General features: G+C 35.8%; 3 protein-coding genes across 4 annotated transcripts in view; 1 reads left to right on the top strand and 2 right to left on the bottom strand.

Annotated features, from left to right (window-relative positions):
• Window positions 1-5,750, bottom strand: part of LOC126850789 (uncharacterized) — a 46,118-nt gene extending 40,368 nt beyond the window's left edge. Inside the window, exon 1 of the mRNA XM_050594104.1 lies at window positions 4,517-5,750. Within this exon, the coding sequence (XP_050450061.1) occupies window positions 4,517-4,982 (466 nt within the window). The 5' untranslated portion in view covers window positions 4,983-5,750. The remainder of the gene's footprint in view (window positions 1-4,516) is intronic.
• A 925-nt stretch (window positions 5,751-6,675) lies between these two features.
• On the top strand, window positions 6,676-12,933 carry LOC126850835 (RIB43A-like with coiled-coils protein 2). The gene is made up of 7 exons (XM_050594210.1): window positions 6,676-8,986; window positions 9,342-9,482; window positions 9,622-9,779; window positions 10,251-10,491; window positions 11,526-11,753; window positions 12,333-12,439; window positions 12,669-12,933. The coding sequence occupies exons 1-7, from the start codon at window positions 8,633-8,635 to the stop codon at window positions 12,808-12,810; spliced, it is 1,371 nt and encodes a 456-aa protein (XP_050450167.1). The 5' UTR covers window positions 6,676-8,632; the 3' UTR covers window positions 12,811-12,933.
• On the bottom strand, window positions 11,590-15,728 carry LOC126850855 (uncharacterized). 2 transcript variants are annotated; one of them, XM_050594258.1, is made up of 4 exons: window positions 15,150-15,728; window positions 14,450-14,609; window positions 13,976-14,365; window positions 11,590-11,729 (listed from the first exon to the last, which is right to left on the bottom strand). In XM_050594258.1, exons 1-4 carry the CDS (start codon window positions 15,319-15,321, stop codon window positions 11,726-11,728), a joined length of 726 nt encoding a protein of 241 aa, XP_050450215.1. In that variant the 5' UTR covers window positions 15,322-15,728; the 3' UTR covers window positions 11,590-11,725. The 2 variants fall into 2 exon arrangements, with proteins under 2 accessions (XP_050450215.1, XP_050450216.1); XM_050594259.1 differs by lacking the exon at window positions 11,590-11,729 and having other exon boundaries at window positions 12,958-14,362.
• Between the last annotated feature and the right edge of the window lie 1,392 nt (window positions 15,729-17,120).

Raw genomic sequence — 17,120 nt, 5'->3', positions numbered from 1 at the left:
ACAGCGCGTGCGTGCATGTATTTACGAACTTCGAGATTGCACTTATGATGCTTATCTGCCTTTTATTGAAGCACAACAGAAACCAAATCGAAACTTATCGAGACTCTGTCACCGTCTGTCAAGCGAGAAGATAAATTGTAGACAATATAGAGAAGATGGTCGCTGACATTTAACAATTCTTGTGCTGAGACTTGCTCCTGATAAAGATGCTTCGAATAACACGTGAAATTTTTTTTATTCGAAGAAATAAAGTTGCAAAAATGTCATTATAATCATTCACCGCTTATAATGTGTTTGTAGAGTTTTTATCGTCAAAGATTGTCATAAATCATATTAAAATATAAAATATGTATCTCGCGATATAAAAGATTAATAAATATTGAACCAATTAAACAAATATTTGAATGATGCGCTACAATTTTTAAATTCCAATCAAATATCGACTTGACTTTGCTTGAGAATTCAAAGTTAAAACTGCTAGAGAAGAGAGCTGAGATGTAGACAAGTCATTCTTTGTTGGTGACGTAGTCATCCTTATTTCTTCGGAATATCACGTGACCATGGCCAGCGCGAAATAGTGGCCTAACAGGATCGCATCTCCCATCGACCTCGAGACATGTCAGACCAAAATCAACCTATCAGAAGACAACGGATCATCCATCACGAACATTTGCAGCCTAATCACTGTTCGAGAAATTCGTTCGCTCTTGGCAAAATGTCTAAACACGCGCATTCAGTTCTGTTACACATCGGAACACTATTTAAAAAATTACTATTAATAAAATTTTAATTCAAACAATTGAAAATGCGCGTAGCACATTTTCATCTTGTAATTTTCATTTTTCATCTTTATTTGTACTTAATGATATAATTATATTATCAGCCGATTAGAGTAAAAAAAAAAATTGATAAAAAAAAAAATAAGAAGATATCTTGTTTCTACGACTATTAAAACAGAAATATAATCTAGCTGCAATTCTAAGACCTGCATACAGCGAAGTAAATTTTAAAAAGAGACAGCGCGATTTGTAAATTTCACGCAGATTTCCGTCACTTCCCACCTAGTCTCGTCGCTCGTGAATCACACGTGGCGAACCTGTTTTTCGATGAAGGCCATTTTCCCTCCTAACGTTCGTCACATTTAGGAAAACAATATTTATCAAATACTTTATCTTCAACGTGCAAAGCTTTGCTACTGCGTTATCGTATCTGATCTGACAAACGATATAATCGTATTTTTTCTCACTTGTTATTTCTCGCCTCACTTAGTTTTACTCTTAACGGCTACACATCTTTATCAATATATATATATATATATATATATATATATATATATATATATATATATATACAAAGATCTGTGCAATGACATTTACATATTACAGATGTGTATCGCCCACATATTACAAGTCAATATAATTTGAAAATGTCGACTTGGAAACAGAATTTTTCAAAGAAAAAAATTATGACAAAAATATCATTTTTAAATTTGATATTTTCTCGAAATATTTAACTCGTTTTCAACAAATTACATATTTCCGAGAAAAACATTGGCAAAATATTCGGTTTATAATCTCTCGAAGCACTCTTTGTTCCATAATATAGATCGTATTACATATTACACGATGTGCACCAACATGCTCTTTTCACGATGTTTATCGCCAACGTACAAACGGTGTTGCATTCAATCATTATACGAGTAAGCTATTAAGTGGCTTTGATGTTCGGACAAAAAGCCATCAAGAACAAATCGAATAACCGAGTATGATCGCGTCAGGCAAACGCGTCTGTCTATTCGCTAAATGGAGCTGCGTAAGCGCACCGTAGCTTTAGCACTTTATTCGACTAGCACGTGTCTAGGCGGAGATCGTGAACTGTGCGTAGGAGGTCACAAAGCATGTTTCAAATATAACACAATGCGATGTGTATATACGGATTTTCTTATATCACAAATTTCATAACTGCACATTTTAACGCACATACAAGATATAAACCGGATATTTTTGCGCGTAACGCTTTTCTCGGAAATATTTAATTAAAAAAAAAAAGAATAATAAAGTCTATTTTATTCATCGAAATATTCACAAAAAATATCAATCTCTCTATTGCGCTTTATAGAAATCAATCCCTTATATCAAAATCAAATTTTCACTTCGTTAAGCAAATTAATTGCTGTAACGTAAGAAATTTAACTCGCGAAATTTCTCGACCATCACGCAATTCCGTTAGAGGAGCTATCTAGCGCGCGCGCGCGCGCACGAAAGAGAGTTAAGGTCGCCATCGTGTCGAGCGTGTATGACGTCAGCCCGATATATTTATGAGCCGAAGAAACCGACTTCGTGCAAATAAGCCGCGAATCGTATATACTCCAAATAGTCTGCTATCCATCGCGATGTTTTTCCGCCAGCGATTCTTCCGATACGTATCAGAAAAGGGGAAAACCCTCCCTCCCCTCCTCCCTCCCCTCCTCCCCCTCTATTCTCTTTTCGTGTTCAAGGTCTCTCGCGACGCTTTTCACGCGCGCTTTATTGATCGCGGCGACCAGTGGAGTTTCCAAGGTAGCACGTGGCCTTTCAGGTGATTCTCGGACAATGACACCCTAATAGTTGGTCGCACGGAACCGCTGAATAATTAAGAACAAAGAATATTTGCGCGTCCATCGAGATATTATAGATATACGCTTAACTATAATATTACTATAAGAACAAGTCTACTCGATTTGTTAGAAGAAATCGACTCGAAGTAAATTACAGGACCATTACGCACCGCAACTTGTTTCTTATAATGCCATATATCGAACAACCGTTATACCGTTTGAATACTGATTACAGAAGTAGCTGAAACTACTTTTTCCTCAATAGAATTTATAAATGTTTAAATGGCCCAAGTCTAAAAAATTCGATCAATTTCAAATACATTGTATAAACTTGTTATTAATATTCTGAACAAAATGTTTTTTGCGTTTAGTAAATTTATCTTAAGTTATAGCTGAAAAAAAATCATCACCAATTATTATTAATACTTTTTGTTTACGTCTAATAAATATAAATTTCTTTTAATATTTTTATCTGCTCTTCGTTTGTATTTTATATAATAAACATGTTTTTACTAAATGTTATTTTTAATAAAAAAAAAAAAGAAGGGATGGATTTATAGAACTCGTGAGTTTTAGTTACAAAATGTTTGAATCGTTGCTGTCAAAGAATGAATTGCGATTAATAAAAAACACAGCCGTGTGTGTTCGAGCTTAATTTATATTTATTCATGAGAAAAAGAAAGAAAACAGGAAATGGATAATGAGCAACTTTGACGTAAGGAGAACGACGTAAAGAGAATTTTGCATCAACACGTGATCGATCGCTGGGTGCGTCGATAGAGCCCAGCTATACGATATCGATTCGATTGCCCGCGTGCCACCAACAAGATTTTCGCGAGTGATCGATCAGAGCCTAAAAATATACGGCTTTATGCTCTTAATTGCCGATACTTCGAAACACGGTAAGGGTTTCCGACTCTAGCTACTACTCGAGGTAGTATCGAATTACGGAAGGTATACGCCAACGGCATTTGGAGGGTATCCCAATCGTGCGGACGAAGGCTTACGCCACGATAACTCGGGAAGTAAATACTTCATCATTATCGACTTCACGCCTGTAGTTGATTCGCATGTGAAATTATCGGCAAATTACATCAGTTTCAAATTTATCAATTATAATTTTATATATTAATTTATAGTAAATCAAACTTTGTTAATGCTCATGCATTATGCAGGTGACTCATATATGAAATTTTCATATATTAATCCATCGAGAATGATTACAGCAAACAACTGATATACAGCAAATACTGAATAAATACATTTTAATTTTGTAAACAAATAATATGAGCGATATTGTATATTATTTTTTAATCAACAATATCACGCTTTAATATTTTTCATTCTAATCCAGTAAAATATTTTTGCTCTTTTCCGGCTAATAATTATAACGATTTTATAGATCGTGTCATCTTAGTTTAAAAAAAAAGAAATTATTAACAAATTGTCACTTATATTTTAATTTTTTAATTTTATAGCATAAATCAAATATATATGTATTTTATGATAAATAAATATATTTTATGATAAATAATCTAAATATATTAAAATGACATAATTTCCCGATAATTCTAAACATGACACCGTGTCGTATTCTGAAGCATTGAAAAAAAATGTGCAGGCGATAATGTTCAACCTTGAGCAAGTGTATTTAATTTGATCGGGGTATTAATCACCTCGATGCTTCTCAATGATTCGTCAGAAAGACAAAGCTCTATTTCTCGCGAACAATGAGACTCGGCGGTAAAATCGAAGGGAACATTCAATATTTAATATTCTATATCGATAATGGCGATCGTTGGATCGCATGAATGATCGGCCGTTTCTTTGTGCGTGCCGTCATGCACGCGGTGGAGGGGGTCGCGGAAAGGGCGCGAACTAAGGGGGTGGCAAAGCCCGATTACTATATTGATCACTGACCTTTCCTGCGGCCAAACGGCCCGAAGAACGTGCCGTTCTTGCCGATGACGTTATCGTCGATGTACTTCAGCAGCTTCGTGGTGTCCTCCCCTTTCTTCGCGGCGATCGACTTGACGGGGCGTGGTGGGACGACCCTCTGATTACCACCGACCACGGTAACGTTGATGTTGGTGGTGGCGGCGGTAGTGGAGGCGGCGGCGGCGGCAGCGGTTGTGATGGTAGTGGTGCTGGTAGTTGTGATCACGGGGTTGTTGAAGGCTACGGTGACGGTGGTGGTGGCGGCGGTGGTGTTGGTCGTGGTAGTCGAGCTCGATGTCGATGATGTCGGCTGGGCGGCCTGGGGGCCGACAGCGCAGCTGGTGGACACGGCGGCATTCGAAGGGCACGTCTCCTCCGCCAGGGAGCTGATCCTGCGCTGCGGGCCGCTCCAGCTCTTGCCGCAAGAGATCTTCACCGAGCAGCTCATCCTCTCATAATAATCGTAGCAGAGTTCATAGTAAAGTCAATCAATCGCGCGTCGACGATGCACTAATTACATCCGGGATGTCCGGGTGGATGGATCCCGGGAGGATGAGCACGAAGGGATTCTCTGTCTCACTCGGCGCGCATCCCTGCGAAACAAACGATGATCGCACGTGTTTATCACTCTGCTTCTACGGCGAGTCGCGGTTCGCGCGATATCGGCGCGGTCTCTATTTCCACAGTCCTACTTTCCCGAACCAGCTCCAACGAGAAAAATTGATTTCCCAGAGAGACTTTCTTCTTCTCAACTCGGCACCGTTTTTCTACTCAACGTCTAATCTGTCCTGTGAGTCTTGCGTAAGAATATCTTCAAGTTGCGCATATCTTGGATGAACGACAGGCGATTTAACCTGTCGTTATACTCGCAACTTCTTAAATCTTTCTATCGATGAGAATCTTGATATAAGTATCGATCTCGACGTTGATCGCGTCAGCTTCCGAGACGGCAGATCGGAGTGTGTGAAGCGCGATAAAGAAATAACGCAAACAATCTCCTCGAGCGTCGAGGCGAGACTGAGTGTCTGGTAGACAGCGAGCTGCCCGGTTCGCCAATGACGTCACCTGGCCACGCAGGCGCCTGAGAGTCTCGCCATGCTGCGGGCGCAGCTTCTCTCTCTTTCTCTCTCCTTCCTTATCTCTCTCTCTCTCTCTCTCTCTCTCTCTCTCTCTCTCTCCCCCTCTCCCACTATGGAACGAAGCGCGCATCGCGATATCGCGAATGGATACTTCTGCGACGCAAATTGCCGTAAATTTGCCAATGCATGATTTCTTATCGAGATCACCGAGACTTTGTTTGTCAACGATAGTTTTTCGGAGCACCTTACCCCGATAAACGTGTAGGCTCCTCGCGTTCCTCCCCCTCCCCCCTCCCCCCCCGTAATATGTACTCTCGTGCCGCAATGTATATACATACACAGATGGCGGTACATACTTTGGAGATAGTCATATAAACTCTCTATTCAGATTGGATTAACTATATGCATACCATATCGATTGCATCGCCTTTTTGCATGATTGAAATTACAACGCTGTTTTCACGGCACGTTGTAATGCAAACGCGCGAATAATCGATTTTGTAAACGAGACACACGCATTATGCTCGCTCTGAAATTAATTAAGCGAGACTCGTGAGAGATACATGATTAAAGCTAGAGAGAAAGATTGCTATTCTTATATTTTTTCGACAGTATTCTGGAATACAATTAATGACATATTATATTTATTTCAGATATAATGTTTTCAATAATTTTGGAATGCATTTGATATTCAAGGGAAAAATTTACTTTCTGAGTAATATAGTAGCTTACAAGATAGAGAAAAAAAAATTTTAATCAATGTTGTCTTTTCTTTCTAATCTGAATCAAAGAAAGATAAAAACACGAATGGAAAACAGTGCGCTCTATTTCCAATGTTGACATTGCATATTTATTAAGACTACAATTTATACATTTACAGATACAACTGAAAAAAACAAATCCTCCACTCGCATGCATTACAAAAAATTTTTTGAAAAATTATATAGCTGTATTCAAAGAAAGGATTATGCAAATAATTTCTTAAATAAATGTTGAAAAAAACACAAACAAAATGCATAGTTAAATATATAAAAACATTTTAAAATATTTAAAAATAAAATAATAATTTTATCAAAATTGTTACCTTGATATATTGAACAAATCTTCTTTAACTAAATTATTTTATTATTACGTAATATGTAACTCGCCCGAATAATTATCTAAGGTTAAAATGTCCACTATAAAATCCATCGTAATTTAATCGGTTTTCGTGTGACGCATTTTTGTGATTTTGTTAATTAAAATAAAGATGATGTCATTCTCTTCTTTTACATTTCTAAGCGAATAAAGATTGCCCACTTAAGTCATATATCTTAATGTGACCCTGTGAGTTATGCCCCAGACTTACGAGAATCCGAGAGTTTTATCAAAAGTAGATACGACTAACCCAATTAAACTGCTTAAACAACACCTCCCTTCCTCTGTTTTCCTTATCATATATGTTGCCACAACAACAAATTGACAGTGTCTATGTAATGGAAGAATAAAATGAGTTTCATGAAGTCAACAGATAATTCAGTACACATGTTTATTTCATCGACAGCTGTTCTTCATGTGACATTCGCACAAATGTCTTCTTTCTCTCTCTCTCTCTCTCTCTCTCTCTCTCTCTCTCTCTTTCTCTCTCTCTTTCTCTCTCTCTTTCTCTCTCTTTAACAGTTGAATAATTATCGATTAACGAGCATCTTTTTTTAATGGATAGTGAATCATATGGCCAAAGTTAAATATTAACAAAGCTCGTGCAATAACAATACTAAAATCATCGTGTATACTGATCATAAAGCCGTAACTCTCAAATATAAAAGAGAACTTGAGAAAGCCATCAAAGAGAATCGCTCGTCAAATAAAGAAATTAATAAATCGAGCAGGCAAGCGATAAATACGTTTGCTCGCAAAAGCAATCTTTTTAAAAACAGTAAATAAAATCATTTGTTAACAAAATGTGCTTTTCGACATTAAGAAGTAACGCATCATTAAATTTGTTGTCTATTATTTTTTAATGACTCTCCTTCAAAATGCCATTAACACATTTAATTATTCTGCCAATACTGTAACAGGTAGAGAAGCGCAAACGCGTATCGTTTATGTGATCGTTTGAAGGAACCACTTGTATGTATTTTAAGCTGAATGAAAGTCTGGTCTACTTTAAATATAACAAGAAATAGAGATACAAATTGTTGAGCGACGTTATGTCATTGCGTGCACCTGCTACCGCATCTAAATTAATCTTCCAATAATCAATTCTGCAGAAGTTGATATTAATTAAATGATAAATGCCTTCTATCGACATTATTTTATTTTATGTCAAATACCTAAATTAGTCTTTTTTCACTAATCTTAAATTCGCGAATACATGAACCAATAGTAAATGCGAATGTGCGTTGTTAAAGTTCGAAAGAAATGTACACGAAATTTTCATCAGTTTCGCATTCGGATTGATTCATTCATGAGGCACAAGTACATCAAAGAAAAATTGTGCACAAAATAAATAATCACAACAAGAATATTCAATGTGAAAAAATGTGCAACCAATAAACATGAACGCGAATGTCCAAAAATTTGCATTTGCTGTCCGTTTGCTCAGAGTATATATTTAACTTAAGACAAAAATACACATTTTTCATCATTGTCTCATCATTTGAGCCTTGCCGAATGACAAATGCGAATGACAATAAAGTGACACAATAGTCACAAAAACGAATGTCGAGAGGGAGAAAGAAAGAGAGAAAGAGAAAGCGAGGAAAACGATATATCCCAGTCAATTTATCATCGTCATGAAACATTTAACATAAAAATAAAACATATAATATAAAAACGTATATAAGATTCTTTTTCTTCTCCTCTTCATTGGATTTTAAATTAATCTCAATTATTATCGCGTATTTTTTTACTTTTATTTTGTGGACTCATTGGCATCGCCTATAATAATTTATTTCACTCGATCGAGCATGTTTTTTCAAAAATTACTAAAAAATATTGTTCATTAAATTCCATTTCAGAATTGTAATCTTATGATTTTATGTTTCCCCTTTATTCTGAACAATTACTGTGCGATTTAAATCTATCCCTATATGTAACCCTCTTTGACGAGCAAACTCTCCATGGTAACACAAGGCTGGACTGCTGGAAACTTCGCGGCTTCGAGGTCGAAACTCGAAAAGTCTGCATATTCTCATCTTCCGTCGTCGTATATATAACCTTGCCGCGCGCAATAAAAAAGTCAGATTTCTTACAAAAAATATCCAAAATGCTGAAATTTCAACTACGTGCCACTCCGGAGGATCTCAAGATCGCCGCATCCATAGAACGTAGACGACAGCTCGAAGAAGCGAGAAAACTGCGTATCTTTAATCCTCGCTTTAGGAAAATTGGAGTAAGAATCAAATTCCGTCTCTAGATTAAGAGATCGCTTATTAAATTTTTGTATCCCTCATTTTTTTTTTTTTTTTTTTCATTCAAGTTTCCAATTTTTAAATAATTTTATTTATTAAAGTTTGAGTTATAACTTTTTTTGATCGCTTAATAAAAATTTGCTTAACTAAAATATATTTTTCACTAATTTATCTTTATACTAATTTTGTTATTTCTTCACACTTAAGTCACAAATTACACAAGCGTCATATAATGCAACACGCAGGATTGATGTAACTGTTAGTTTTATTAATGTATGAGAAATTGCCTCAATATAATACTATGTATTTGCACGATTGTTTCCCTGACATTTACAGATAGACAAGACATTCTTGGATAAGCAAGTCGAGGAAAAGCAACGGCGGCATGAGTGGGAACAGGCGAAAGAATGTCAATTGGACGAGGAACTTATTCGCAACAGCAAGCTCGCCGTGCATTTGGAGAGACAGCAAGAGGAGGTAATCGAGTGCTGTCAATGCCGATAATTACGCGGGAATGTTCGCTCGATACAGCTGGTACTTGCTATTTTTCGGAGTTACGCGTCGCGTCGCGATAAAACACACTCGATCGTGGTAGAGAACGCATTTCTGTTCGCAGGAAAGACGAAGAATAAACAAAGACATCGAGTGCTTTCGGCGGGTACATCAACGAGCCGAGGATCGTCGAGATTACGACCTATATGATCCCGAAACGCTAAAGAAATCACTTCCAGTCGATGACGATGACCCGACCTTGGGACCAGCATGTGCTCAGAAGTGCGTAAATAGTCTGATTAATTCCACTAATAAATAAGTAGTGTAAGAGAAAAGTATCGGAAGAGAGAGAGAGAGAGAGAGAGAGAGAGAGAGAGAGAGAGAGAGAGAAGTTTATCTCAGCCTTCCAAAAAGATAGAAGAATGCGTGTGCGCAACATTTGTAAAATTATTTTTTTCTTTATAACCAATGACTTTCAGTAGCCTTTATTAAAATTTTCTTAAATCGAAATATCAAAGTCCATCGTGGAAAGATTTATTCTAATCTCTAAATCACAATATTATGTACAATATAATAGTATGTATTTATAGTATGTATTATTCTTTTTTTCGGTACGGTCAATTAAATTCTATATTTGTCGTAAGAATCTTCGAAGCAAATAATAATTTAACTAACAGGTCATCCTGGCGTATGATAATAAACATAAAGAATCGCAGAAGAGAGAAGGAACAATAAAATATTACGGCTGCGCAGGTTCGAGGGCGAGGATCGCAATTTTTACGAGCGATTGAAAGAACAGAAGGAACAGATGCGTTGGTGGATCCAGAGGCAAAAAGAGGAACGCGAGGCCATTGAAAAGGTACGACGAGATACCGAGGAAGCCTATCAGGAAGTCATCCTCTCCAGGGACAAGCGCGCGATGATGCTGGCACGGATGGAAGAGGAATGTCGACGAAGGTTGAACGAAGCAACGGCGGAATTTAATCGCGCTCTGGTACAGAATATTTTCTATGTTTTTCTAATTTTACGCTCTTGATTGATGGAATCCGACGCGAAAAAGATGAGAGACTCGTACAATTCATTTCATTTAATAAATTAAGAAAATTAACTAATCTTTGAAATGGTTTTTTCCTTATCTGCGTGCGATGCTGATATTGTTCAAAGTTACTTTGCAAATCGCGTTTTACAATTAGAAACTGCCTTACGTGCGGAAAATAACATTGTGAAATAGTATGTTGACCATATTCGATAAAAAGATAAAAATATTTATATTTGAATACGCGCCCACTTATGATGAGTAAAATGATTGATCTGAGTATTGCTACATTTGATATAATAATGTTGACATTAGAATATATGCGCTGTCTATTCATGGGTGTTTACCTCCACTTCCATATTTTTAATTTCTAATATATGTATATTACAAAATCTTCCTATTCCTCTTTTTCGGACCTTGTCAAAGGAAAATTCCGATGTAATCTACATATAAATCATATTATAGGAAAACCAATTTATTTAAGCAAAAAAACTATACGAAAAAGATAAATAAATGCTAATTTAAAAATATTTTTAAAGAAATTTTCACATATAGCATTCAAAAATTTATAAAATTGAGATAGATGTTAATTTATGTTACTATTATTATGAAAATGTATTTTTAGAGAAAAGAAACATTCTGTTATAATCCTTTCTTTTGTCAAGAGAATAAAAGTGATCGAAAAACGTTTAATCTATCGTAAAGACAATATAACAAAAGAATTTTTGCATTGTCTGCATACGTTTTAACTCACTGCAGGATATAAAAGTCGCCTACACGACTCTCTCGTGGTCGATGAATAAACCTCGTGACATCATCGTGCAAAGTGCCGCGATAATTTGCTCCGATAACCATAACAAAATGCCGTCAATTTTTTTTTTCTTCCATCGTCGTGTTTAATTCAATATTAATTCTGTTTCACTCCGGCGTCCCTGGCCCTTTTTCTTCGTCCCCACGGCAGGTTCGTGGAATTTATTTCCGCTCGATTGCAGGCCGAGGAGCAGCAGCACCGCCGTCACTGCGAAGCCATTCAAGATGAGGAGGACAAGAAAGCGGAAATCTATAATCACGTGACTGGAGATTTCCTCACCGAAGCTAAAGAACAGGCTGAGAGTAATCGCGGTCCGTACAGGCCGTTGGCGGACCGATACAAGGGCATGACTGCGGATGAGTTGAAGGTCTTCAGGGACGGTCAGCTGGAACAAATGGAAGAGATTCGAGTTAGTATGAGGAAAAGAATAGAACTTTTTATCATATTAACAGAATCTAAGAAATTCAATCTTCTTAAACTATTTAACATAACTTTCGCAAAATAATTTTACTGTTAGTTTTATTCTTTTTTATGCTTATTTTGTCAATTTTTTATTGTAAATATTATATTTTGCAATACAAAAATTTATTTCCATATTTTATAAAAATAAATTTATCACTTGTCATGTTTTACAAAAATATTTATCATTTATTTTATTTTATTTATCTCGGAACATTCTATAATTTTTAAAAAATAATTAGAGCAATTATTTTTTAACAATTGAATTATGACGCGTGAATGCACTAAAGTTAAAAATTTCGCAAATCAAATATATAATTTTGCGATAATACACGTTAATGATACATATCTGTAGATAAGATGGGTGCGTCATGACATTATAAAATAGCAATCCATAATGATACATATATTATTAGCATATTCAGAACAAGTGTTTTCGATTTAACGCAATATATTTCAAATATTTGCCGATACTCAATATGAACTCCAAAATATTAATATTAAAATTGCAAATATGTTTTTCTTTCAGAGAATCAAATTGGAAGAGAAAAACATGAACGAGGATTGGGATCGCTTAATGACCTCGCATCTTCAAGCTGTGCATTCGTATGAGGGCGAATTAAATAAAAAAAAATTGTAAGATTCTATAACTATTTTTGACTAATTATTTTATACTTATATTATTTCTAAACAGAGAAAAATCTTCTATTTTTTAATAATATTAATATTCACAGTGATATATATTAAAAGAAAAGACATAATTTCTTACATTTGTTTAAAAATGCTTTACATATTTACATGTTCAAAATCCATGCCAAGAATATATAAAATAATGTGGTATTTACATAAAATTATATTCTTTTAGCGAGTTTAACAAGAAAATCGCGGAGGAAAATTTGCAGCTTGCCGAACAACAGAAATTACATCAGGATTATCTAAACCGTGTCATGTATAAGACTCAACCAACCCCCGCCTTCTACGAGCAATTTAACAAAGGAACACGTTGAAAGCGTAATCATATGCGCTATATATTTTTTCAAAATTGATGTAAATTAAAAAAAATAATTTTACACAAACTTTTTTTTGTAAAGAAAGTGATAAATCAAAGTATATCAACAATTCTACTATATACTGACAAAATCAAAACATAAACTTTCATTTAATCAGATTTATTTAAATCAATAAAAATTCTCTTTTTTTTTATAGTTTTATAATTATATTATTTGAATATATATCTTGGCAAATTTATTGCATATATGTGTGATATTATCTGTAGATGATAATGTTTGTTATCAATCGATATTTGTCCATGTGCGATATGATATATGCAAAATTTGCAGAGATGGATAAGTTCTCGTATCAATGAATCCGATAAATTAGGAAATTAGCTGAATACTGATATCGACTCTTGGTAACTGATTTTACAATAGCACAATACGCATGCAAAAAAATAATTCAAGCTCATACACGTATACGTACAAAATACAAAACTTCGGGAAATCAAAACAAGGAGAATGGCACGTTGTGTAATATCATATATTCCAATTAAGTCATCTCGTCAAGACAAGATTACGCTATATTGCGTGTACAGTTACTTTTTGTTGCTTCGATTGTCAAGTAGAATTTAATATCACAGTATTTATATTTCTGCTTACTTTAAATAGTATAAAATTTATTAGTCATATATTCTAGAGTATTTTTTTATAATCTTGTATCTTATGCTAAAATATTTAAATGTAATATTAAATATGTATTTTCGGTAGATTATATATAGTTTAAAATTTTGCATCGTATATATGCTACATATATACTATATATACATATATATGCTATATATCAGGTCATATTTATATTATTGAAGAACTTATGCTAATATTTCAAACTATTTTTTTAATTATAATAACAAGCAATAAGATCAAACCATCTTTAAACATTTATTAGAAAGAATTGAATTTTATATTATAGGAAAAAAAAAGAGAGAATGACGATATTAAATATTAATTCATTTTCTCATAAAAAGATCCATAAAAAAACGTAATTAAGATATAAAATATTAAAACGGGATGGAGATAAATAATATAATCAAATTATCGTAAAATCTTTTCCCGCTCGTCATGTGTTCTTTCCCTCTCCTTTATCCCTCTCCCGAAGGAAACATGCCAGATGACTTACTTATTATCAGACGAGCGGAGTGCCATAGCCAGGACTTGTTGCATTTGTATTCTGACATCTAGTTTCTTTTCCTCTGGTACCTGTCTAATAATCGGCAACAACGATAGGAGAAACATTTTGTCGTAATCATCCTCATCGAGAGTAACTCGTTGGCTGCTATGCGAGGAGAGGATGTCGTGTATCTCATTATCGAAAGGTGTAAAGGACGTCTCGCAGAGCTGTTTCGAATAACGCGGACACACCTTGTAGGATGGAGTGCCTGCTTGAAGATACTCTCTACTGCCTGTTACGGAAGCGCCTGATTGAGAAAGAGGATCGTATTCCTCGATCACGGGGTTGTCCATCTCGCCCTCGCTCTCTTCCGATTTGCAAGAGATCATCACAGAACTTCTAAATCAAAGAGATTCGAATGTTAATCGAACTATTACATATCAATTATATCAATCTTTAGTTATAAAAATCGATAGATAATACCTTTTGTTTTCCACCGTCGGCATGAGAAACAGCAATCGATCGAAATACATGTATTTCTTCCGTTTCCGTCCGGCAGGTCCAGACTTTTGCGATTTTTGAAGTTTGAGTTCTTTCATAAAGTAATCTCGTATATTCCTCCATTTTCCGCGCAAATTTTTCTCTAAAAATATCACAGCACGATAATTTCTTTAAGATTATTCTCATCGATATACACGAAGATTATGATAAAAAAATAAAAATTCTTCAAATACGCAAAAAGAAATAAAAGTTTCGCGATGTCGAAAAAATCTTTTTTGATGAAAATACAAATAAACATTAATACGATTTCGAAGAAATAAAAATCTGGATAAAAATCTAAACTTTCTTAGTATTTTTTCGTAATTACCTTTCCGTAAATACCTTTGAATTTAGAAATTTAATAAAACGCGTTATGTCAATTAATACTACAAAACTCTAAAATCTCTTCATAATTTTCAAACATGCAATTATAGACATTAGAAAATTGTTAAAAAATTTTTTTTTACATTGATATCTAATATAGTCTGCTTAATCGAAGCTTACTCGATATCTTTTACGATCGCGACAGTCACGCGGAAAATATCGATTCGCGCTAATCCTAAATGTCCATCGTGCTCGACGGACGGCAACGCGGTCGGAGGAATCCGGATCGATCAATCGCGGCGCGCCATGTGCTATATACCTTCCACGTTTCTCTCCTCGTCCGTCAAGCGCGCCCAATTCGGTACCATCACCTGGCAGACCTCGTCCCACGCAGTCATCTTGGCATTACGGTCGTTGTACTCGCCGCGATTCACATCATAGATCGCCGGCCGCCTCTCTATTTCCTCGATAAATCTCTCCGTATCAAACATGCTTCAAGATTTTCCTCGATCTTTCGTTCGATCCTCCTTCTTCCTTTCGCTTCCCGATCTCGCACCTTTAGCGGCGAGACGATTGGACTATAAAATGAAAATTTTTTTCGCGATCGGATATTTGCGCGGATGAATCCAAGAATCTTTACGTTACTCTCAGAAAGCGGTAATGGAAGAATAATCTTTCAACTGAAGCGTTAAAAGAAATCGAACTTAAAAAGTCACGCAAACGGTCGATCGGCGCAATGATGAATTCGCCGCATAAAAAACAGCTCTCCCATCACACTGATGATTCTCGATTGATCGGTATAAAATGCGAAAGCGGTCAAAATGGACGACGGAAGAGCCGCAGGCGGTCCCAGCCGTGCGCGTTCAACGTTCGGCGTCACGTTACGTCCTCGGCAGCAGCTTGCGCGTCACTGCGGAGAAACCGTTGCACGGCCAGCACGGCTTTGGTATCATGGCGACCCAGCAAATGCGGTTGCGGTTGCGGAGCGGAATCTATGCCGCCCGCGACGTTGCCAGACCAGTCGTATCGGCGAGCCGCGCGCGGGTCGAGAGCGGGCTGAAAGACGGCGGAATCGCGTCGCCGCGCAACATCACGACCAGTCAGACACGTAGACGCCGCGAGATATTCGCGTGCAGGAAAGATGTTTTTTCAGGATATTGCGTTATATTATGTTGTTATCGCAAGGCTTTCTCCTCGTGTCATCAAAGTTAAGTAAAACTTACAAAAACGTGATTTCGCGGCTATTGAATAATTATCATTGGCTTTAGTATTAATTTTTTTCTATCGAGTAGTTTTTCATAATCTATTTTTTTCCGAAAGACTAAACTTCTGCACCAATATAATACAGAAATAACTTGCAACGGATAGTCACAAGTATATTGCATAATTCTATGAAAATATGAGAGAGAGAGAGAAAGAGAGAAACAGTCTAGTAGAATTTTATTTCATCTTGCGATAAGATAATCCCTTAATATAGTGTAGTCTATATTTTAATTTTTCGTAAAGATTAGCAATTGCAAAACATGTGGCAACAGTCTTATTAATCTAACAAAAATACTAATTGCCAAATGTCAAATAAGCTAATAGTAGCCTGTAAAAATAAATGCTAATTGCATCAAATTAACAAATTAATAAGGCTATCTCTATGCTAAATTGAATAAGTCTAAGCACAGAGAAAAGAAATATGTTAAACAACACACTTAAGATATACATTTGATGTTCTCTACATCTTGCAATGAGAAAGATAAGAGCAATTATCGAAATGAGATAGAGAGACGGTCAATACCTGATAATAAATTTCAAAAATAAAGATGACAGCCGTTATATATATAAAAGATTTTATATATATATATATATATATATATATATATATATATATATTATACAATAAATCTCAAATATCATATTATGTGGAGAATATAAATATTCTTTGTAATCGATTTCTATTTTCCTTTTGACAGTTAACATATGTTCGAACAACTGGATAAAAACCGCGAGATCCGCACACATCTCGCGAGATGTTATCTCAGAATTAATGTCATCGATGGACTTTTCAATTGGCTCGCAAAAGAAATACACCCTTCGACATGAATGCGGAATTCCTGCCGCCGCAACGTTGCCAAGACCCCGTCGTCGATGTCGGAATTCACGTGTTGCTACGCGACATCACGCCATATAGTCGCGTATACGATGAGCGTGTGTGCGTGGTTACGGCTACGTCGATGCGTTTCCACCGCACCGTTATCGACCGTGGCAGCCGTTGCGGATCGCGAACGAAATCGACGCTATC

Source organism: Cataglyphis hispanica, chromosome 7 (assembly GCF_021464435.1).
Source record: "Cataglyphis hispanica isolate Lineage 1 chromosome 7, ULB_Chis1_1.0, whole genome shotgun sequence".
Taxonomy (NCBI): Eukaryota; Metazoa; Arthropoda; class Insecta; order Hymenoptera; family Formicidae; genus Cataglyphis; species Cataglyphis hispanica.
The sequence above is the reverse complement of the archived record's forward strand: the minus strand, read 5'-3'. Positions and strand labels throughout refer to the sequence as shown.